Source organism: Pelophylax lessonae, assembly GCF_965119305.1.
Source record: "Pelophylax lessonae genome assembly, chromosome: 11".
In the NCBI taxonomy this organism is placed as follows: Eukaryota; Metazoa; Chordata; class Amphibia; order Anura; family Ranidae; genus Pelophylax; species Pelophylax lessonae.
Window position 1 is genome coordinate 15099007 of NC_138778.1, and position 25217 is coordinate 15124223.

The window sequence follows — 25217 nt, forward strand, 5'->3', positions numbered from 1 at the left end:
CTTATAAAAAAGATGGAAAAAAAGTCTCAGAATGTTAAAAAAAATCTTAAAAAGAAATGTTAAAAAAAATATATAAATATATAATTTATTTCTTATTATTATTATTTTATTTATTTTATTTGTAGCTCTTTATTTGTGAAAAAGCACAGAAATATTTCTCAGCATTATAGGAAAACAAACAGTTGAAATGTTAGTTTGCAGAAAATATACACGAATTGGGCAAATCTGCCCAACGTTTTATCTAAAAAAAAATTAAAAAAAAAATAGATAAATAAGACAATGCATATTGTGTGTGTGTATATATATATATATATATATATATATATATATATATATAATATATATATTTTTTTTTTTTTATATTAAAATGATTCGATCCTTTTTACATTTGGATCTTATAAAAAAGTTGTAAAAAACTCTGTGAATGTTAAAAAAAATCGTAAAAAAATGTAAATATATATTTACATTTTTTACGATTTTTTTTTTTAACATTCTGAGAGTTTTTTCCAACTTTTTTTTGTAAGATCCAAATGTGAAAAGGATCGAGTCATTTTAACAAAAAATAAATAAATAAAATTGCACTATAAGCAGTCTTATTTAACTATTTTTTTTTTTTTTAGATAAAACATTTTGTGTATATTTTCTGCAAACTAACATTTCAACTATATTATTCTTTTTTATTTATTTTTTTTATATGTAGCTCTTTATTTGTGAAAAAGCACGGAAATTTTTCTCCGCATTATAAGAAAACAAACAGTTGAAATGTTAGTTTGCAGAAAATATACACAAATTGGGCAAATCTGCCGTTTTATCTAAAAAAAAAAAATAGATAAATAATAATATATATATATAATTTTTTTTTTTTTTTTTTTTGGATAGCAACGTATATTAGCAGTTTTGCCCAAACCATACACACTATGGTGTCATTCATCTTCAACGGCACCTCAAAGGGAATGCAGCTCTGACACATCTTGCAGTATGTGCAACACACGGCAGTGCACTACAATGCATTATAATGTGTTGCACTGGCAAAAAAATGCTGCATATTTTTTATTTATTTATTTTTTTAAACCCACAAGAATAAACAGGTCTGAATGGGCCCTGATCCCCTAATAAATCCCACAAGAAGCACTAAAGAACTACAAACTTCAGCTTCTTTCATCAGAGCAGTTCTGTAAACAGATAAAATTGGACGCTAGAAAAGGCAATTCCCTACGCTGCTGGAACGATCGCTCTTGTATAATTCTGTCATTTTATTCATAAAGTTTTGCTTCCTGTTATGCATTTAATTTTATTTATTTTTTAATTCGGTTCAGCGATGGACAGAATGTAGAATCTTGTATAAAAGATGTACAGTGCTTCATACTCCCTTCTTTTTTTTTTTTTTTTTGTTAAAAAATAAACCGTGCCCTGTAATGATGTTCTTGTATGAATAAAGTTTTATTTATTGCATTTAAATGGGGCAATCTGGGGGATCTTTTTTATCATTCGATATTGGCCTTGCTTGCTTCTTGGACTTGTTTCTCTCAGTATCATTTTTTTTTTTTTGTTACTTTTTTTTTTTTCTTTTTCTTTCTGGGGGAAATGGTTCTTGGTGACATGCTAACTGTGATTTTGATCTTTTGAGCAGCTGTACAATACAAGGCTAATAAACATTTTATACAATCTGCCTTTATTTCCTTTTTTTTTTTTTTTTCTTTTGTGCCTTTAGCATTTTTTCTCTGCCGACCAATAAATTATCTCTCACTTTCCCTCCATGCTGGAAGAATCTGTGTTATTTCATTAAAGGAAGGGGCATTGACATTCCTCCTTCTACCCAGTCTGTTCAGATGGTATGATCACGTGCTGACTTGGCACCATCCACAGGCAGCTTTACTCTTTAAAAAAAAGACACAGAAGTTAAATCCAGTGCAATTTTTACTTTATATAATAAAGGTGTAAGACAGTAATGGTTTTCCTAAGCCCTCCCTCTGCAAAGTGCTAACATTGACTTGAGGGGATATAGAAGAAACAGTGAGTCTCTTGATAGGACTGCACTAAACAGTAGGGGAGATCCCAAATCACATACGTAAATGAGTTGTAGGGGCTGAAAACCACCACTAGATGTCAGCATGTCACCAAACAATAACAACCTGATGTAGTTCCATACAACACAGAAAAATACAGATAAGTGGGTCAGAACTATATAGATGTTGATTTTTTTTTTTTTTATAGTTTCGGGGGGGGGGGGGGGGGGAGGACTGGAACCCCTGTCAGCTTTTTATTGCAACCCTTCTGGACACAAACTTCATCAATCTACATGTGTAGAAGTCTTCATTTCAATTAGAAGTAAACATTGTAACACTTTTCTCCCCTACAATTTAAAGTCCATTATCTATTAATAGTTAAATAAGACAATGCATACAGTGCAATTTTATTTATTTATTTTTTGTTAAAATGATTCGATCCTTTTCACATTTGGATCTTATAAAAAAAAGTTGGAAAAAACTCTCAGAATGTTAAAAAAAATTGTAAAAAAAATGTGTGTGTATATATATATATATATATATATATATATATATATATATATATATATATATATATATATATATATATATATATATATTTATTATTATTATATATATTTATTATTATTATTATATATATTTATTATTATTATTATATATATTTATTATTATTATTACTTTTTTTTTTATCAGAATTGTAGATTTTTTGGTTTATAGTGCAAAAAATAAAAACCGCAGAGATGATCAAATACCACCAAAAGAAAGCTCTGTTTGTGGGGGGGAAAAAAAGGACTTTTTCAATTTTATTTGGGTACGGTGTCGCACCACTGCGCGATTGTCCGTTAAATTAACGCAGTGCCGAATTGCAAAAAATGGCCTGGAAAAACCTTCCAGTCCAGAAGTGATTATTAATATTATTATTATACAGGATTTATACAGCGCCAATAGTTTTGAGCAGTACTTTACAATGTGAGGGAAGACAATAAAGTTGCAATACAATTCAATACTGGAGGAATTAGAGGGCCTCGCTCGTTAGAGCTTACAATCTAGAAAGCCAATACAGTGAGAGATGATTCCAAACATACTGAAAGTCGATGTAAGGTTTACCCTTTATCAGTGGAAGCTTCAGAATGTGGAAATTGATCAGTATTGCTCATTGCTTGTCCAGCCTGCTGAAAAATATCTGTGCTTCCAATAATTGTTCCCTATGGAGACACAGATCGAGTCTCATCCATCCATTGGGAGAAGATGGCGGCAGGTCCTGGTGGTGTAAAAATGGTTAATTTTTAGTTTTATTGGTACAATGTATGGAATGTGAACAATAGTCAAGCCCCCCCCCCCCTTAACTGGATGCACAGACTGTAATTTGTATGATCCCTCCGGGATTTCCTCTCCCAGACAATAATCTACCGAGACGATCACCGGAGCAGACAGCGCCCTATGGGGGGGCTCCATGTAGAACAACAACTGTATACATCCCCCAACTCCTGCAGCTAAAACTTGTCTTTATGTTGCAGCTTGGAAGCTGAAGCGGCGAGATTTTGAGATGTCTGCGCTTAGTAAGTTTTTTTATGTTTTTGAAAAAAAAAAAAGAAAAATTCCACTTTGAACTTGCTTTTCTGTGATCTGCTACAACCGCTCGGGAGGACGTATTGTAGGGTGATAGCCAGAGATGGGGGGGGGGGGGGGAGTGATGCATTTTTTATTGGCAGATTGAAACATGTCTTGGTATTGGGTGGCATAGAGACAGCGGAAAGTGATAATAATACAATTCCCAGTCAATATAAACATATAAAATAGCTTAAAACATTAGAACTGTAGTGTGTTCATTGAAAAGGTCTGTTTTGTGCAGCTCTGTACATGCTTGTCGTTGCATAATAAAATATAATCGCTGTAGATGTATAGGTGAGAACAATACAAAAAAAAATCCCAAGTATGTAAGACTAGTCAGTGCAAAACTAATAAAAAAAAAAAAAATCAAATAATTATGTAAATGGTGATCTAACTATAGGTATAAATGTATACAGTAGGTTAGAACAATACAAACATTCCCCAGTTATGTAAGGGCTCTTTCACACGGGCGATCCGATCAGATCCGCCTGTCAGTTTTTTAGGCGGATCTGATTGGATCCTTCATGCAGCTCTATGGGGCAGCGGATATCAGCGGAGACACCTCTGCTGACACCCGCTGCCATCCGCATCCGATCCTGTGCGTGAAATCTGGACGGATGGAAACCCTATTCAGTAATCGGATCGGATCTGATGAGGCGGACCATGTGAAAGGACCCTAAGACTAGTCAGTTAAAAAAATATAAATAAATAAAAAGCCAAAGCTATAAATGTAATGATTAGCACAATACACCACTTTCTCAGCACATATAGTCAGTGCAATGATAATAATTAAAATAGTAATTAATAATATGATATTATATCTATTCTTAATATATATAATTAAATTAGTATTATTAAAAACAATATAACTATTGTATAATTAATAATAAAAATAATAAAAATATATATAAATATAACTATATATAGTTATTATTATTTATACAGATAATCGTTATATTGTTTTTAATAATACTAATTTAATTATTATTATAATTGTGCTGACTATTCTTATGTGCTGGGAAACTTGTGTATTGTGCTAATCTATACATTTATAGCTATGACTTATTATTATTATTATTATTATTATTGATTAAAAACCATTAGCTAAAAATGTATAGATTAGCACAATAGTCAGTGCAATGATAATAATTCATAATTAATATAGGAATTGTTATTATTAATATGATATTATGATTATTAGTAGTATTATTATAAACAATAATATTATTATTTTTAATATAGAGAATTTATATAGCGCCGACAGTTCACGCAGCGCTTTACAACTTGATATAATAATAGTTATATTGTTTTAAATAATCATAGTATTAATAATAAATATTACTACTTTTTAAATTCTTATCATTGTACAGACTAGTCTAATGTGCTGGGAAACTTGTATAATAATAATAATAATAATAATAATAATAATAATATAATAATAGTTATATTGTTTTAAATAATCATAGTATTAATAATAAATATTACTACTTTTTAAATTCTTATCATTGTGCAGACTAGTTTTATGTGCTGGGAAACTTATGTATTGTGCTAATCTATAATTTAAAGCTATGGCTTCTTATTATTATTCGTAAAAACCTTTCGCTATAAATGGCACAATACACATTTCCCCATCACATCTAGTCAGTGCAATGATAATAATTGATAATTAAAATAGCAATTGTTATTATTAATATGATAGTACTAGTAGTAGTAGTAGTATTGTTATATAAAACAATATTATGATTATTATACAGAATTTATATAGCGCCGACAGTTTACACAGCTCTTTACAACTTTATATATTAATTATATTATATTATAATTATAATTATATAATATTATTATAATATAAATATATATTGTTTTAAATGATATTAGTAATAATAATAATAATAAATATTATTACTAATTTAAATATGATCATTGCGCTGACTAGTCTTATGTGCTGGGAAACTATGCTATGGCTTTTTATTAGAAATAATAAGAAAGCCTTAGCTATATATGTATAGATTAGCACAATACACAAGTTTCCCAGCACATAAGACTAGTCAGCGCAATGATAATAGTACTGTAATTAAATTAGTAAAATTATAACTACTATTATTTAAAACAAAATAATCATAATAATTATTAATATAATAATCTGTAACTATAAATTAGAACAATACACAAGTTTCCCAGCACATAAGACTAGTCAGCGCAATTAAAATAAAAATTAAATTAATAATATTAATAATAATATATATTATTAATATTATTAATAATATTATTACTACTAATATTTAAAACAAAATAATCATAATAATTATTAATATAATTATCTGTAACTATAAATTTATCAATTAGAACAATACACAAGTTTCCCATTAATAATATTATTACTACTAATATTTAAAACAAAATAATCATAATAATTATTAATATAATTATCTGTAACTATAAATTTATCAATTAGAACAATACACAAGTTTCCCAGCACATACGACTAGTCAGCACAATGATAATAATTACTAATATTATTATTACTGTTATTTAAAACAAAATAATATTCATAATAATTAATCCTATAAAAATCTGTAACTATAAATGTATAGATTAGAACAATACACAAGTTTCCCAGCACATAAGACTAGTCAGTGCAATGATAATAATTAAAGTAATAATTATTCTTATTTTAAAATATGAAATAAAATAATAAAAATAAAACTGTAAATGTAGAGTTTGGGTCTCCAAATCTTCTAAAGAAAGGGCCAGTTTACTGTCCTTCAGACTTTAGGGGGGGCCAGACTGTCCCCACCCCCCAGCGGGAGTAAACAATGCCCGATCTTTGGTATTAGGGGGAGAAATAGTTGGTGGTGTTCGGAGAAATAGTGCCCCATTTTTGTTAGTGGCAGGAATTATTCCCCATTGTCGATGTCCATGGCAGGAAAAATGCCTCAAGGGGCAGATAAAGCCAAGCAAAGGGCCGCAGTTTGGAGACCACTGGTTTAGAATAACACACGAGTTCCCCTAGCTCATGAATAACAAAAATGAATAAAAATAAAATGGCTATAAATAAAGCAGTGCAAAAGCTCCCCAGCTTAGTACATAAATAACAAAAAAAGCTATAGATTAAAACAATACAAAAATTCCCTGGCACGCAATAAGACTAATCTGCACAAAGAAAAATCACTAAAACTCCCCAGCACACATAAATAATTCACAATAATAAATGAAATCTATCTATAGATCAGAGCGATGCAAAAGCTCCCCAGCTCACAATAAGATTAGTCCGCACATATACACCAACAAAAATAAGAATAAAAAATGAATTTCAATGGGAAACTCTCCTTTGGCCACTAGGAAAGTCCTATGATGCTTGGCGCCATCTAGTGTCAAAGGCAGTATTTTCCGTTATTAATAAACATTCGACCAGCATAAAAAATAGCCCAATAACATTTATTTGCCCCCATTCACACAGAACCAATGTACTTTCACTGGGTGAATTGCTACACATTTTTTTTTAAATAAATGCACACCATAGTATACTAGCAGTATATTTTATATAATGTTGCTGTGCAGGTTTTCATGAACATTGTCTTCTATTGAATCCTGATGATGACTCGGTGGTTGTAGCAGAGCACAGAACACTCACCGCCCAGCTAACATCCCACTTCTGGAGACATAATTTTTTTGCTTCTTTAACCTTTAACCTTTCTTGGGCAAGAACCGTCACACTAACACCTTGCCCTCCTCTCCAGTGCTTGTCTACAACAAAATGGCTGACTAACTGCTGTGCTTCTCTTTCCCCCATCCCCCCCATGGACCTTCCTGTCTTCCTATGACTACGCTCCATTCTGAAGATGGTTGGCGGCTCCATGTCGGTCTTACCACGCCGGGTCTCCAGCTCTTTGCTCTCTCCTGCTCACGTGTCTCTCAAATCTTTGTTTTCCTGCCTGGTTTTATTGTATTGTTTGGCTGAATTTGATGTATTTTATGTATTTTTTTATATGAATTTTATGTTTTTTTACTTATACCATGCTGGTCTACTGAACAGGAGACATGGCACATTATACGGCTGTGCACTTGAAGGACTGAAATTTACAAAACTGTTTTCCACATACACCTTATTGACACACATTGAGTTATTTTAGGGTCAGTGAACACAAACTAAATTTTTTTTTTGGGTTCAACCCCCTAAGAGTCTTTCCTATGTCTTGGGGACTTGCTTGGTGAGATCCCCAGGTCTGTACACCTGCTGTGCCCATTATGAGGGGTTCCCACCATCCCTGTGCTGCGTTCCCGGATCTGTACATCTGTTGTGCCCATTATGAGGGGTTCCCTCCATCCCTGTGCTGAGTTCCCGGGTCTGTACACCTGCTGTGCCCATTATGGGGGTTCCCACCATCCCTGTGCTGAGTTCCCGGGTCTGTACACCTTCTGTGTTAATTATGAGGGGTTCCCACCATCCCTGTGCTGAGTTCCCAGTTCTATACACCTGCTGTGCCCAATATGAGGGGTTCCCACCATCCCTGTGCTGAGTTCCTGGGTCTGTACACCTGCTGTGTCCATTATGAGGGGTTCCCACCATCCCTGTGCTGAGTCCCCGGGTCTGTACACCTGCTGTGTCCATTATGAGGGGTTCCCACCATCCCTGGGCCGAGTCCTCAGGTCAGGAAAGGGGTCTAAGTGTCCAGTAGGCAAGTGGTTATATAATGTATGTGTTTGTTTGTATGCAGGTTATCTCTTCGGATCGGTTACATAGTTAATCAGGATGAAAAAGTCCATCTGGCTAAACCAATAAAAAAAAAAACAGTAAAGAAAACCCAACCATACAATCCCATATACACAATCCTATAGCCGCAGTTGATCCAAAGGAAGGCGAAAAAACCCAGCAAAGCATGATCCAATTTACTACAGCAGGGGAAACGATCCTTCCTGATCCCCTGAGAGGCAATCGGATATTCCCTGGATCAACTTTACCTATAAATATTAGTACCCACTTATATTATTTACACCCAGGAAAGAATCCTGGCAATCCAGTTCACACTGGGGCGGCTTCAAAGTCGCCTGACTGAAGCCGCCCCTCACAGCGTGACTTCAGTGCAGCTTGCAAACAAGCAAGTAGTAGTAGTGCAGGAACCTTTTTCTAAGTCGAAGCGACTTCAGTCGCTCGGATTTAGACTGGTTCCATTGCACTGAATGGAGTGCGACTTGTCAGACGACTGTCACCTGACATGCCGCCCCAGTGTGAACCGAGCCTTACAGTGATCATCAAATTACTTACTAACCATATAAGTAACTCTCTAATAATATACACTATATAAGTAACTCTCTAATAATATACACTATATAAGTAACTCTCTAATAATATACACTATATAAGTAACTCTCTAATAATATACACTATATAAGTAACTCTCTAATAATATACACTATATAAGACATGCTGGTAGGTTAATTGGATCCTGTGTAAAAAAAAAATTGGCCCTACTGTGTATGTATGTGAGTTAGGGACTTTAGATTGTAAGCTCCTTGAGGGTAGGGACTGATGTGAATGTGTAATGTATATGTAAAGCGCTGCTTAAATTGACAGCGCTATATAAGTACCTGAAATAAATAAAATAAATAATAAGTAACTCTCTAATATACACTATATAAGTAACTCTCTAATAATATACACTATATAAGTAACTCTCATAATATACACTATATAAGTAACTCTCTAATAATATACACTATATAAGTAACTCTCTAATATACACTATATAAGTAACTCTCTAATAATATACACTATATAAGTAACGCTAATAATATACACTATATAAGTAACTCTCTAATATACACTATATCAGTAACTCTCTAATAATATATACTATATAAGTAACTCTCTAATATCCACTATATAAGTAACTCTCTAATAATATACACTATATAAGTAACTCTAATAATATACACTATATAAGTAACTCTCTAATATACACTATATAAGTAACTCTCTAATAATATACACTATATAAGTAACTCTCTAATAATATACACTATATAAGTAACTCTCTAATATCCACTATATAAGTAACTCTCTAATAATATATACTATATAAGTAACTCTAAAAACATAAACTATATAAGTAACTCTCTAATAACATACACTATATAAGCAATTCTCTAATAATATCCACTATATCAGTAACTCTCTAATAATATACACTATATAAGTAACTCTCTAATAATATACACTATATAAGTAACTCTCTAATAATATACACTATATAAGTAACTCCAATAATATACACTATATAAGTAACTCTCTAATATACACTATATAAGTAACTCTCTAATAATATACACTATATAAGTAACTCTAATAATATACACTATATAAGTAACTCTCTAATAATATACACTATATAAGTAACTCTAATAATATACACTATATAAGTAACTCTCTAATAATATACACTATATAAGTAACTCTCTAATAATATACACTATATAAGTAACTCTAATAATATACACTATATAAGTAACTCTCTAATATCCACTATATAAGTAACTCTAAAAACATAAACTATATAAGTAACTCTCTAATAACATACACTATATAAGTAACTCTCTAATAACATACACTATATAAGCAATTCTCTAATAATATACACTATATAAGTAACTCTCTAATATTCACTATATAAGTAACTCTCTAATAATATCCACTATATAAGTAACTCTCTAATAATATACACTATATAAGTAACTCTCTAATAATATCCACTATATAAGTAACTCTGTAATAATATATACTATATAAGTAACTCTCTAATATACACTATATAAGTAACTCTCTAATAATATACACTATATAAGTAACTCTAATAATATACACTATATAAGTAACTCTAATAATATACACTATATAAGTAACTCTCTAATAATATACACTATATAAGTAACTCTAATAATATACACTATATAAGTAACTCTCTAATAATATACACTATATAAGTAACTCTAATAATATACACTATATAAGTAACTCTCTAATAATATACACTATATAAGTAACTCTCTAATAATATACACTATATAAGTAACTCTAATAATATACACTATATAAGTAACTCTCTAATATAAACTATATAAGTAACTCTAATATACACTATATAAGTAACTCTCTAATAACATACACTATATAAGTAACTCTCTAATAACATACACTATATAAGTAATACTTTAAACTTCCACATGCATTATAAAAATGTGATCATTCATTAAAAAAAAACAAGCATTATAATAGAATATCCTAAGAAAGGGGCCAGTGTGGTGCCACAAAACGCGTTGATTGCGTTTTATATAATTCTTTGAGCAATAAATATCAAAATCAATGAAGAATCCATTTCTCAGCTTCTCCTTTACATTCGGGCGCCTCTGCTGACACCACTTTCCCATCTCTTGGCGCTCACAGTTTGTACTGTTTGGCGCCATCTAAAAATTCCCATGACTGCCATATTACCACAGTAATAGTTCAGGCTGAGGGACCTGAGCTGGGTGCATGTGAATGTGCTCCACTCTTTCCTGCCATTCGGCCTACAGGAAGCACCATCCCAAGTAGTGGTCCTGTTTCTGAAGCACATTATGGATCATCCACTGGTTGTAACTTACCCACCTGCAACCCTCATCGGCACCAGCTCTTTAGGTTAGTCAATTAAAACAAACAACTGGTCACGGCCCCCATCTATAACTGTCCTTGTGCTGGGTATCCAGTGCTACCCCGGTGCCATTTAAGGAGAGGTGGGCTCCCGGGCTCCCTCCCAGCTCACCTGCCCTCTATCTATCCATTAGAACGCATGTGCTTCTACTATGTAAATATGCAGAGTTAGGACTGCAGGCTGGCTGGTGGGGAAGTGGGGGCTTTGCCTGGCTTTGAGCCTTATTCTCCCCTAGTCACCTGTCTTCTCAGAGTCACACAGAGCAAAGGTAAGTGGCCCATCCACTTCTCATGCTTTAGAGGGGTGATTTTTCTACAGGTGCATCTCAAAAAATTTAATTTCTGAAATAAATTAACTTTTTGATGATATTCAAATTCAAAAAGTGAAACTCATATATTTTATAGATTACACACAGAGTGATTTCTTTCAAGCATTTCTTTTAATTTTGACCAATAAAAAAAAAAAAAAAAAAAAAGGTTTTTAATACATAAATGTTGGCTTAGTGAAAAGTCTGTCCATATATAGTATAGTTTGCACTCAATAATACTTGGTTGGGGCTCTTTTTGCATGAATTACTGCATCAATGCGGTGTGGCATGGAGGCGATCAGCCTGTGGCACTGCTGAGGTGCCCAGGTTGCTTTGATAGTGGCCTTCAGCTTGTCTGCATTGTTGGGTCTGGTGTCTCCCATCTTCCTCTTGACAATACACCACAGATTCTCTATGGGGTTTAGGTCAGGCAAGTTTGCTTGCTAGTCAAGCATGACACCATGATCATGTGACCAGGTATTGGTAGTTTTGGCAGTGTAGGGAGGTGCCAAGTCCTGCTGAAAAACAAAATCAGCATCTCCATAAAGCTGGTGGAAGCATGAAGTGCTATAGAATGTCCTGGTAGAGGGCTGCGCTGACTTTGGTCTTGATAAAACCCAGTGGACCAACACCAGCAGATGACACGGCTCCCCAAATCATCACTAACTGTGGAAACTTCACACTGGGCCTCATGCAATTTGGATTCTGTGCCTCTCCACACTTCCACCAGACTCTGGGGCCTTGATTTCCAAATGAAATGCAAAATTTACTTTTATCTAAAAAGAGGACTTTGGACCACTGATCAACAGTCCAGTCCTTTTTCTCCTTAGCCCAGGTAAGGCGCTTCTGATGTCTCTGGTTTGGGAGTGGCCTAACACATGGAATGCGACAGTTGTAGCCCATGTCCTGAATACGTCTGCATGTGGTGGCTCTTGAAGCACTGATATCAACCACTCCTTGTGAATCTCCCCCAAATTTCTGAATGGCCTTTGCTTCACAATCCTCTCAGGGCTGCAGTTATCCCTGTTGCTTGTGCAACTTTTTCTACCACACCTTTTCCTTCCACTGAACTTTCCAATAATATGCTTGGCTACAGCACTCTGTGAACAGCCAGCTTCTTTAGCAGTGACCTTTTGTGACTTACTCTCCTTGTGAAGGGTGTCGATGATTGTCTTCTGGACAATTGTCAAGTCAGCAGTCTTCCGCATGATTGTGTAACCTACTGAACTAGACTGATAGACCATTTAAAGCAGAGGCGTAACTAGAACCTTCAGGGCCCCGGTGCAAGAAACCATGAAGGCCCCCCTGGACCCCTGGCTGGGGCCCTTCCTTTCAAGCCTGGGGCTCTTCCCACTGATCCTGGGGCCCTTTATTACGGTCTCGCATCGGGACTCTTTCGCAAGTTCTGCAGTGGGCCCCCTTCCTGCCATCTTGGGGCCTCCCCACGGTGGTGGAATGCCAGGGTCTGGTCGCAAGTGTGACCTTTGCGATCCTGGAAGTTCACCCACTGGGGTCAGTAGTTTTTTATTTTTTGGTATTTTAATTGTATTATTTTTTATCATTTTATTATTATTTTTTTTTTTACAATGTCACTGACTATGACTCTGTCCATTCAGAAAAGGAAGGAGCTGGTAAATTACATATTTACTGACCCCTTCCTGGTTCTCTATTGTGACACATCCCCTGCAGCAGCCGGCAGGCGAGGGGAGGGAGCACAGTGGGGGGGGGGGGCTTCGACCAGGGGAGCACACAGGGGCCCAGAGACAGCAGAACTGGATAGGAGGAGTGGCGGGGGCAGCATACAGAGGAACCAATCTCCTCCATTTTCCTCCTGCAGCTACAGGAGGAAAAAGGAGGACAGTGATTTCTCTACATGCTGCCCCCGCCGCCCCCCCCTATCCAGGTGTACAGGAGCATGGGGGGCCCGGTTGCAGTTGCAACCCCTGTGGTTACGCCCCTGATTTAAAGGCTCAGGAAACCTTTGCAGGTATGTTGAGTTGGCTGATTAGAGTGTGACCCCATGAGGCTACAATATTCAACTTATTCACAATATTCTAATTTTCTGAGATCCTGAATTTTGGGGTGTCACTTGCTGTAAACCGTAATCATCAAAATTTAAATAAAGAAATGCTTGAAATATATCACTCTATATACTATATATATATATATATATATATATATATATAATATGAAATTACTCTATATACTATATATATATATATATATATATATATATATAACATGAAATTACTCTATATACTATATATATATATATATATATATATATATATATATATAATGTTTCACTTTTTGAATTTAATTACTGAAATAAATTAACTTTTTGAAGATATTCTAATATTTTGAGATGCGCCTGTATGTCTGCTGAAGAAACCGATGTGAAGATTGTTATAGGGTCCACCGTCCCATTAGTGCCTTCTGTTGGGTGAGACTGGGACCATTTATGTGTCCACAAGTCCTCTCTTCTGTCCAATTCAGATGTTTTTTTGGTGGGTTTTGGAAAATTAATGGCGCAATCTATTTGCAGAGACGCTGACCACACCCTGACACCATCCATAGCAGAGGGTTCCATCTCTAATGTGCCTGAGGCCCCTGATACCATCTGATTCTGAGTCATCAGACTAAGCTTGGAGATTGTGTTCCAGCAAGTTCAGTGTGTTCTATCTGCATTTATAGGCTCCGCCTCCTCTTCAGGCTTTGGGTCTTTTAGAGCTCTTATGGCTGCAAAGACCTTCCCAGTACATTCAGTATTCAACACAATCCCATACAAGGACTGGAAACCACCTTTACAATCATGGCCGCCTCCTGACAATGTGAGGGAACTTCTTCAAGGCCAGGCGCTGTCCTCCCCTCCTTCATACAAGGCCAGGCGCTGTCCTCCCCTCCTTCGTACAAGGCCAGGCGCTGTCCTCCCCTCCTTCGTACAAGGCCAAGCGCTGTCCTCCCCTCCTTCGTGCAAGGCCAGGCGCTGTCCTCCCCTCCTTCGTACAAGGCCAGGCGCTGTCCTCCCCTCCTTCGTACAAGGCCAGGCGCTGTCCTCCCCTCCTTCGTACAAGGCCAGGCGATGTCCTCCCCTCCTTCGTACAAGGCCAGCCGCTGTCCTCCCCTCCTTCGTACAAGGCAAAACGCTGTCCTCCCCTCCTTCCTACAAGGCCAGGTGCTGTCCTCCCCTCCTTCATACAAGGCCTGAGAAAAAAAAAAGGCCAGGTGCTGTCCTCCCCTCCTTCATACAAGGCAAAACGCTGTCCTCTCCTCCTTTATACAAGGCCAAGCGCTGTCCTCCCCTCCTTCATACAAGGCCAAGCGCTGTCCTCCCCTCCTTCGTACAAGGCCAGGCGCTGTCCTCCCCTCCTTCGTACAAGGCAAAACGCTGTCCTCTCCTCCTTCATACAAGGCCAGGCGCTGTCCTCCCCTCCTTCATACAAGGCCAGGCGCTGTCCTCCCCTCCTTCATACAAAGCCAGGCGCTGTCCTCCCCTCCTTCATACAAAGCCAGGCGCTGTCCTCCCCTCCTTCATACAAGGCAAAACGCTGTCCTTTCCTCCTTTAAACATGGCCAAGCGCTGTCTTCCCCTCCTTTAAACATGGCTAAGCGCTGTCCATCCCTCTAAAGATTCCCAAAATCAAGGATTAGGTATGCTAAGCCTAAAGTGGTTGTAAACCCTTCCATATCTCCAGTGAAGTGACTGGCCTCAGGTGATACACAGAGATGAAACAAATTCTCCTACATAAGTTGTGCCTGTTTCTCTGTAGCCCTCTCTTCTCTACAGCTATTCAAAGTGCAGAATTTGTAAAGCTTGTCTGAGCTGTTAGGAAAAAAATGGGGCGGAGAGCTGAAGTTACACTCTGCAGAGCTCAGTGAGGAGAGCTCTGAGAGCTGATTGGAGGGAAGAGACACACCCTCCTCCGCACAGGAACAGAGCTGAGGCTGTCAATCAGCTGGAGGTCCCTCCCGTTACCATTTTTCTCTTGGTGTCAGGAAAACTTGTCAGAAGCAACTCACGATGATAGCAGAGGAAGGAGGCAGCAGACAGAAATGACACTTAGTGCTCTGAACTGAGAAAAGTAAATATATGTCTATATGGATATGGGGATATGCTTTGTTCATATTTCCTGTCTTAGAGTTACAACCACTTTAAACCTTTCCTGCAATCCTCCAATAGGCTTTTGCTATTGGACATAGTATGCTTTTTTGTCTTTTGGTTATCTGGACTGATGCTTTTTTTGTCCTGGTCAAAAAAGAGACCCCCACCACACCGAGCCCCCCTTACATTTGTTGCAGGAGAGAGAGATTACTTACCTCAGTATAGAGGCTCACGCTGTCTGCAGCTTTTCTTTTCTTCTTTAAACTTCCCACCCACACATCCCCTGGGAGTGTGGGTGGGGCAGACACAGGAGGAGAAGGGGCGGGAGGAGGAGGGGCGGGGGAGGAGGGATCTGTCAGCGGGGGCAGATCTGAGACTGAGCTGTGTGAGATGCACAGCTCAGCCCTGCAGCTATATTAGACCGAGGCACAGCGGGAGGTAAGTGGCGGCTGCGGCCTGTGTTAACCCTGTCCAGGCCGCGGTCGCTGCTTACCTCCCGCTGTGCGACCTGATCATCTGCGAGCTGTGATGGCCGCATGGCGCCCCTGTTGCCCACGGCGCCCTGTGCGGCCCCAAAGGCCGGCCCTGCCCATGTGGGCGGCGGTCGCTGTTTGGAGGTGTTATTTTATATACATGTTCTACACAGTCAGATTATTAAAACGTAACAAAAATGCATCCTATAACTCGACGCGTTTCGTGAGTGTTGCTTCACTTCTTCAGGAGTGGATGCCACCAACATAAAATCTTAAAAACTGATCTAAAATAACACCTCCAAATAGTGACCACTGCCCAAGTGGGATTATGGTCCCTGCATAGCTGTTGGGATACATGGTGCTGGTAGGGACTTTGTTCCCCTCTGTGGTTCAATATTTATTGTTTAATAAATTGATACTTTATTACCAATATGTTATGCCTCATCTAAAGTCCCATGGGCAAATGTTTTTTGTTTTATGTATGAGTTGTATCGGGATAAAGGCGTAGCATTATAGGCATCAGATCACAATTACATTTTTATATAATGGTGTCAACGGGAACTTATCCAGGAGGTATAGATTGCTCATTGCTAAAGGAACCCCCAGCAACCTCTGGAGGAAGCCTACACAAAAAGTGTAGCTGCTGACTTTTAAAAAACAGCCACTCACCTGTCTCATGGTCCAGTGGAGAGCTCACCCCAGCCGTCTTCATCTGCTGTCCAACCTCGGCGGCGGCGGTATCTTCACTATGGACACCCAGGTGCCCGCTGCGCAAGCACAAGTCGCACGGCGCATCCAGGATTTGTGGATGCAGTGTTCTGGGACCTGTGTGTGTCCCAGAAGACTGCATGGGGGGAGGGTGGGAGGAGAACTCCTGTTCCCGAGCACTGCGGCATTCGGAACAGAAGTAGGAGCAGGTACCTGTCAAAATCGGTTACCTGCCCCCTTCCCCCCCCCCCCCCCCTCCTCAAAAGTGACAATTGTGCAAGAGGAGTGGGGGACGAGTCCTAAAACTGGAACTTCCCCTTTTGGGTGGAGTTTCACTTTAATATAAGCTGCATGCATTGTTCTAGATCCACAAGTAAGATTTAAATCTACACAGGGTTCGAATCAGATCTGAGGTCTAAGGGTGCATGCATTGGAGCTTGGCTGATGTCTAAAAGTGTGCGGAATGGCACTTGGCTGAGATTTAAAGTTGTGCGCATTGGCACTTGGTTGAGAGCTAAGGGTGCATGCATTGGTGCTGGGCTGAGGTTTGAAGGCGCACGGCTGTGGTCTGAAGGTGCACGCATTGGCGCTGGGCTGAGGTTAGAAGGTGCATGCACTGGTGCTGGGCTGAGGTTTGAATGCGCACGCACTGGCACTGGGCTGAGGACTCAAGGTGCACGCATTGGCGCTTGGCTGAGGTCTAAAGGTGCACGCATTGGCGCTTGGCTGAGGTCTGAAGGTGCACGCATTAGCGCTTGGCTGTGGTCTGAAGGTGCACGCACTGGAGCTGGGCTGAGGTTTGAAGGCGCACGGCTATGGTCTGAAGGTGCACGCATTGGCGCTTGGCTGAGGTCGAAAGGTGCACACATTGGCGCTTGGCTGAGGTCAAAAGGTGCACGCATTGGTGCTTGGCTGAGGTCTGAACGTGCACGCATTAGCGCTTGGCTGAGGTCTGAAGGTGCACACATTGGCGCTTGGCTGAGGTCTGAAGGTGCACGCATTGGCGCTTGGCTGAGGTCTGAAGGTGCACGCATTGGTGCTTGGCTGAGGTCTGAAGGTGCACGCATTGGTTCTGGGCTGAAGTCTAAATGTGCACGAGCTGGGCTGAGGTTTGAAGGCGCACGGCTGTGGTCTGAAGGTGCACGCATTGGCGCTAGGCTGAGGGTCAAAGGCGCACGCACTGACGCTGGGTTGAGGTTCGAAGGTGCACGCACTGGCGCTGGGCTGAGGTTCGAAGGCATATGCATTGGCACTGTGCTGAGGTCTGAAGGCACACACATTGGCGCTGGGCTGAAGTGTAAATATAAACATGTTATGTATGTGCACCAGTCAATATACTTGTATTGCTAATAGAAAGCTAAACTTTATTATTATTACTGTATTATTACTATGTTTTAGAAAGGTTAATCACTACCATTTTTAGAGAAAACCATTCTATGCATGCAACATGTCCCCAGTGACTACCAAAATGAACAAAAGGAAAAGGTTGCAGCACAATGAGCTCACTTTATTGCTTATTCGGTCTTATGTAATCCAGTGTGCTGGAGCAATGAAGGGTGCTGCAAACCCTTCCATATTTTGGTAAAATAATATATGTAGATGTTTTCTATAGTAATGACCCCCCAGTATTAGTTTTCTATAGTAATGGTTTCCGGTATTATTTTTCTATAGTGGTGGTCTCCAGTATTCATTTTTATATAGTAATGGCCCCCAGTATTATTTTCTTTAGTAATGGCCCCCCGATGTAATTTCTCCATAGTAATGGGCCCCGGTATTATTTTTCCATAGTAATGCCCCCCCCCCCCCCCGTATTTTCTATAGTTATGGCCCATGGTATTAGTTTTCTATAGTAATGGTCTCCGGTATTATTTTTCTATAGTGGTGGTCTCCAGTATTAATTTTTATATAGTAATGGCCCCCCGATGTAATTTTTCTATAGCAATGGGCCCCGGTATTTTTTTTCCATAGTAATGACCCCCCCCCCCCCGTATTTTCTATAGTTATGGCCCCGGTATTCGTTTTCTATAGTAATGGCCCCCACTATTATTTTTCCATAGCAATGCCCCCCTGTATTATTTATTCATAGGAAATGTTGGGGATTTTGTGGTTGAACACATTTACAGATTTTCCCTATAGAGCTGTCCCTTAGTGAAGTGCTGGAAGTGAAAACCATTCTGATTGGTTACTCTCAGGCAATGCTGATAGTCATATTATGTAAGACACGGTGATGGCTGAAGGTCATTTTGTCTTTCATCTTTCTCCTTTTGCTAAACTAGATTTGTAATCTGAAATCTGGCTGCCATGGGGAAAATTCCAATGTAAAGGTAGGTCCGTCCATGGCTTTCCTACCCACCTCAATGCAAGTAACTGATATTCTTAGAGTTCCATCCAATATTGTTTTGTTTATAGAAGAACAAAGTTTAAAACTTCTGTCAGGTTTTTATTTGTTCAGATTGGGGAGGTTTTCCTTCGCTTCCTGTCCCGTGACACCTTCACAGCGAATGAGGGAGCAGCTGTCATTGGACTAGGACTCCCTTCCCAACTCAGTGTTCCCTATAGAGATATTTCAAGTTACTTGCTGTGAATGGGACAATCACAGGAACAATCTAGGCTTTATCCAAAGAAAATACTTTAGCTTGACTTGGCTTTAAATCAGTACCTGTGATGCAGAATTGTGCAAAATTGTCTGTGGTTTAATGCTTCAGTGTGTCCCAACGTTAAAAACTGGTATGTTCAGAATGAGGGCTTCTTGATCCCCTTAGGAAAGAGAGTCTTGACTGATGGGGCATGGCCAGGAAAGATCAGCCCCTGAGAGGGGGGGTCTGTGCGTGAGGTGGTCGCAGGCAATTGGATCAGTGGGAAGGGGTCAGGCCTGAGCTCACTAAAGTTATCCTCCTCATGGAATTCTGGGTCTTTTGGATTCTACACGTTAGTGGTGCGCTGAAATTTCGGCCGAAAATGGGCCTATCCCGTTTCGGCCGAAAACGGGTCATGTATGCCAAAAATTAATGGCCGCCACAACAGCAGCGTTCACTTTAACTTCTATGGTGCGTGAGCTACCGTGGCCGGCTCCTGAGACCCGCAGTTCGTACCTCCTCGCCCGCCCTGTGCCTGACTGGTTGCTAGAATCGCCAGCCGCCTGGCGTCTATCAACCAGTGACATCACGGTCCCGAGAGGAAATCGAGGCTGAGAAGAGGACCCAGCATGCAAAGCAGAGGAGGATCTTCCTCGTCCTCCTCCGCACCATAATATGATAGAAAATATATAGAAATGATAAAAAAAACTATTTTAAAATCATTTGAGGGAAAAAAGTAATTTTCGGTTTTCGGCCAAGGGCATCCTGAATTCTCGGTTTCTGTTTCGGCCCAGAATTTCCATTTCGGTGTATCCCTACTACACATAGCTGCCCACCCTCCCACCCCATTTTTTGTTGGTCTGTCACAGCTTTAGCGGCGGTTTTTTGACCTTGCCAGCATTATAACTTGGTAATGGGCTATGCCCTTGACTGGAAGTTGGACGTAGTCTGTCCAGCACTTATGGTAAGGACAGGCCCCATTTGGAATTGTATGGTTACACGTGCTCACAGTACAACTGTTGGAAATTAAATAAAGCTGTGCCCTTTCCAACGCAATGGTTGTAAACGTGATGTTTGGTACTTGGGAGGGACAAGGGAGTTTCATATGGTAAAATTGGTTTTCCTAGGCGTATGCGCCTCATCAGTCAATGTCAGCCCTTCAGTTATTGGCGAAGTCTGAAGGGTTGCGGCTTCTCCTATATCCTGGGCATTTCAGTTCTGATATTTTTGCAGGAAATCCCAAGTGTGTTGCTTGTTCTTTGAGCCCCAGTATAGCCTTGGTGAGAGGGGACCTCCTTGTACAAGCTGTTCTTCCCCTGAGATTGGGGGGTCCTCATAGGTTGGGGGGAGCTCCCAGGCATCGTCCTCTCTACAGAAAGAATAATTATTACAAAAATATTCAGATAACCTATTCAGCTCTTAATATATGAAATGCTCAAATATGCTAATATAACACACCTGGGCGTTTTCAGCTCCAAAAACGCTCAAAAGAAACGCTTCCAAAACGCCCAACAAGTAAATCCCCATTCATTTAAATGGCCCCTGTTCACATCTGAGCGTTTTGCAAAACGCCTGTAGCTGAAAAAAGTACATGAGCTTCTTTTTGGGCTGATTACCAGCGTTTTTGATAGATGTCAATGAAAAATGCCTGAAAAAATCGCGGTAAAAATTGCGGTAAAATCGCGGTAAAAAACGCTACGCTCAAGTGTGAATGCAGCCTTATGGTTTGTCCCTTTTTTCCTATCGCTGTCACTTTTTTTGAACAGTTTAGTCTACATGTCAATATGGTGACTATTTTAAAGGAATGAGAAAAGTGTTACTAAACCCACAACAGTAAAATCTGTCTATATATGCAGTAAAGCATGCTTTTTCTACTCACTGTTTAACCTAAGGGGTTAATACTCTGCATTGTGTAAAAAGACTGTCTGTTTCTGTCTTTTCTGATCTCCCGTCCCCTTTTTTCACAGCCCCCAATCCATCTCCTGATAGTACAGAGCCTTGGGGCACTCTGCACATGCTCAGTTTGGTGTATATTGGTACAGTTTGGGTGGGTGAGGGTGCATGTGATCACCACAGGGCAAATCAGCACTGTCCAGACAGAGGGTCAGGGGGTCATACAGCCTCATAGGATAGTCCGAGGCAGTGCTTTAAGTGGCCCAAAAGAGGTGCCGGTACTCTATTATAGCCTATAAATTTTTACGCCCCACACACCCCTGGTCTGGGACTCCGGAGCAGGGGGACTCACTGGTGGTGACTGGTCTGGCTCTGGAGTTGGAAATATTCTTGTGGGGGGGCAATTGAGGGCGCAGATGTCCAAAATTAGCGTACTGGTACGCTAAGGCGCACGGAGAGGTGGCGGTATGCTCAAGAGCCATATTTGGAAGTGGCGCCACTGAGTACCAGTGCATACCGGCCCACTTAAAGCACTGGTCCCAGGAGAATGAAAACTTCTACAAACTTTAACCAGACACTGATAGAAGTCACAGGACTGCTATACAGGTGCATCTCATACTGTTAGAATATCACCTAAAAGTTCATTTATTTCAGTAACTCAAAAAGTGAAACTCCTATATATTATATAGATGCGTTACACACGGAGAGATATATTTCAAGAATTTCTTTCTTTTAATTTTGATGATTATGGCTTACAGCTAATGCCAACCCAAAATTCAGTATCTCAGAAAATTTGAATATTACAGAAGACCAAAAAATAAATAAATAAAGGATTTCTAATAAGGGAATGTTGGCTTATTGAAAAGTCTGTCCATGTACAGTATAGAATGCAATCAATACTTGGTCGGAGCTCCTTTTGCATGAATTACTGCATCAATGCGGCGTGGCATGGAGGCGATCAGCCTGTGGCACTGCTGAGGTGTTATGGAAGCCCAGGTTTCTTTAAAGAGGCCTTCAGCTCCTCTGCATTGTTGGGTCTGGTTTCTCTTTTCTTCCTCTAGACCATGGATTCTCAAACTACGGCCCTCCAACTGTTGCAGAACTACAAATCCCATGAGGCATTGTACAACTCTGACATTCACAGACATGGCTAGGTAGGATGGGAATTGTAGTTCCTGAACAATTGGAGGGCCATAGTTTTAAGACCCATGCTCTAGAGTCTAGACCAGTGGTCCTCAACTCTGGTCCTCGGGGCCCACTAACAGGCCAGATTTTAAGTACAGTATTACCTTGGGGAGATGTAGACTAGAATACTGGAATCACTGAGCAGCAAATGAGATCACCTGTGATGTTATTTAGTTATCTTGCAAACCTGGCCTGTTAGTTGGCCCCGAGGACTGAGTTGAGGACCACTGCTCTAGACAATATCCAACAGATTCTCTATGGGATTTCGGTCAGGTGACTTTGCTGGCCAATCAAGCATAGTGATACCATGATCATGTGACCAGGTATTGGTAGTTTTGGCAGTGTGGGCGGTGCCAAGTCCTGCTGGAAAATGAAATCAGCATCTCCATGAAGCTGGTCAGCAGAGGGAAGCATGAAGTGCTGTAGAATTTCCTGCTAGAGGGCTGCACTGACTTTGGACTTGATAAAACACAGTGGACCACCACCAGCAGATGACATGGCTCCCCAAATCATCACTGACTGTGGAAACTTCACACTGGACCTCATGCAACTTGGATTCTGTGCCTCTCCACTCTTCCTCCAGACTCCGGGACCTTGATTTCCAAATTAAATGCAAAAGTTTTTCACAGTCCATGATGATTTGGGGAGCCATGCCAAAGATGAGTGTATGATGAGCGGGGATGTTGGAACATTCCATAGACTCAGCTGTCTGTTGTGCCATGCAGTGTAATTCCCTAGTTCCATGTGCAAAGGGTTCCTTTTTAATCTTTACATTTATCTGTAGCAGATTGTTTGGTGTTTCCCACTGATCTTTCCAACAGCTTTGATATGGAATGAAATAAAAATTGTTCTGAGCCCCTGCAGTGGCCAACATAGCTGTCCTTGACCCCGCGTTCCCATACTCGGCAATGACTACCTTTTACATTAAATCTTTTTACCATGTTTGTAGAACCTTTGTGGCAGCCAGCACTCATGTATTTAATATTACAGAGTAGGGATAGACCGATTTATCGGCAAGGCTGATATATCAGGGGCCGATATGCACTTTCCCCGATGTATCAGTATCGGCCCCGGAGCTGGCCAATATTGCCGATATGTTTGAGACATCATTCTGCCTTCTTAGGCCACCTCCCTCCCCTTGGACAGCCAAGCCTGGAGTCGGAACTAGTCTCACAGCAGTGTATCACAGCCATACACCCACCCACAGCAGCCCGGTGCCAGCCAGCCACCCACCCACATCCACAGGCCCTGTACCAGCCAGCCACAGACACTGTACCAGCAAGTCAGCCAGCCACCCACAGGCCCTGTAACCAGCCAGCCAGCCACCCAGGCCCTGTACCAGCCACCCACCCACAGCCCCTGTGCCAGCCACCAACCCATCATAGGGTGCCAGCCACCCACCACAGGGTGCCAGACAGCCAGCCACCCACAGACAGGGTGCCAGCCAGCCACAGGCCCTGTGCCAGCCAGCCAGCGACCCACCACAGGGTGCCGGCAAGCCAGCCATTAAGCATTAAACAAAAATTAACTTGTTCCGTACCAGATTTGTGTCAAAAATTGTCTTTATTTCTCAAAAATTTTAATGTACAAAATATCGTCCCATATCGGCCGATACCGATACGTTGTGACCAAAATATCGGTATCAGCCCTAAAAAAACCATATCGGTCTATCCCTATTACAGAGATTGTATCACACAAGGCTGGGACCTAATTATGGTAGCAGGGGGAATGAGCCTCCATAGTGATGGAGAGATCCCCTATTATAGGGGATCCAAGGATGCTGCCACAGCCTACTAGACTCCAACTAGAAGTGAAATGTCCCTTTTTTGGGGCAACTGGCCCTTTTGGGATGACTAGGTTCTATTTTTTTTTTTTTTAACCTGTCGTTGGTAAAAGTAAAACTTGCCTCTTATTTCCCAACAGAAACCCCTTTCTGGAGGTCCGATTGAAGCCCACAGTGACAAACGACCGATCGGCTCCCCTCACGAATTGACGCTGACTACCCCCCCGCAGGAGCCTCGAATTTTTGCCTCTGTGCCCTTGTATGCCGGTGAACAGAGCCGGAAGAGCTGACAGATGAGTGAACTCTACACCTTGTCTTATCTTCTCCCCCACAGCTTATGCAGGCACTATACAGCCTTTACATTCACTTGTTTAGCTCTACGCACAGGCAACCCGGATGGGTTTGAAGAGTGACAACCCCAATCTGCTCTGTACGATTTGCACCCATTTTATTTCTACATATTATCTTATTGTACGTTCATGCCTTTGCTTATCCAATCATCCAATCGGTTTAGTTTCTCCTACAGAAATACTAGTCTCGAAGGCAATGAGCGTAGTGTAGAAATCGCCACAACCAATCAGAAAACCTTCTCACTGTGGCCCAGCCTTTGCTGATTGCACTCCGTTGCTTCTTGTGGGTGTGGGCTTTGTAGCCGAAGAGCTCTATGCAGGACAACCAATCATTTTTTTGCCCTGCCCTAGAGGGGAAAATCTGCTTCCTAAAGCCACACAGTTTAAAAGCTTTTTTTTTTAGATATACCCAGCTTGCTTCTGCCCCTCCCCAGGGTAAAAATGCTGGAATATTGCAAGATCTGTTGATGGGGTTTATCTTAAGCTGCTGCCATTTTTTTTTTTTTGCTAGAAAACTGTATAAACAGCCTGCTGAGAA

At 40.1% G+C, this 25217-nt stretch overlaps 1 protein-coding gene across 3 annotated transcripts in view; it reads left to right on the plus strand.

Annotated features, from left to right (window-relative positions):
- Positions 1-24766, plus strand: part of BAIAP2 (BAR/IMD domain containing adaptor protein 2) — a 249751-nt gene extending 224985 nt beyond the window's left edge. For 2 of the 3 annotated variants that reach the window (XM_082271803.1, XM_082271805.1), the window contains one exon: positions 24470-24766. In XM_082271803.1, coding sequence (XP_082127929.1) covers positions 24470-24539 — 70 coding nt within the window. In that variant the 3' untranslated portion in view covers positions 24540-24766. Of the gene's footprint in view, positions 1-3523; positions 3566-24469 lie in introns of all 3 variants that reach the window. The other variant, XM_082271807.1, reaches the window with a different exon arrangement.
- The last annotated feature ends 451 nt before the right edge of the window (positions 24767-25217 follow it).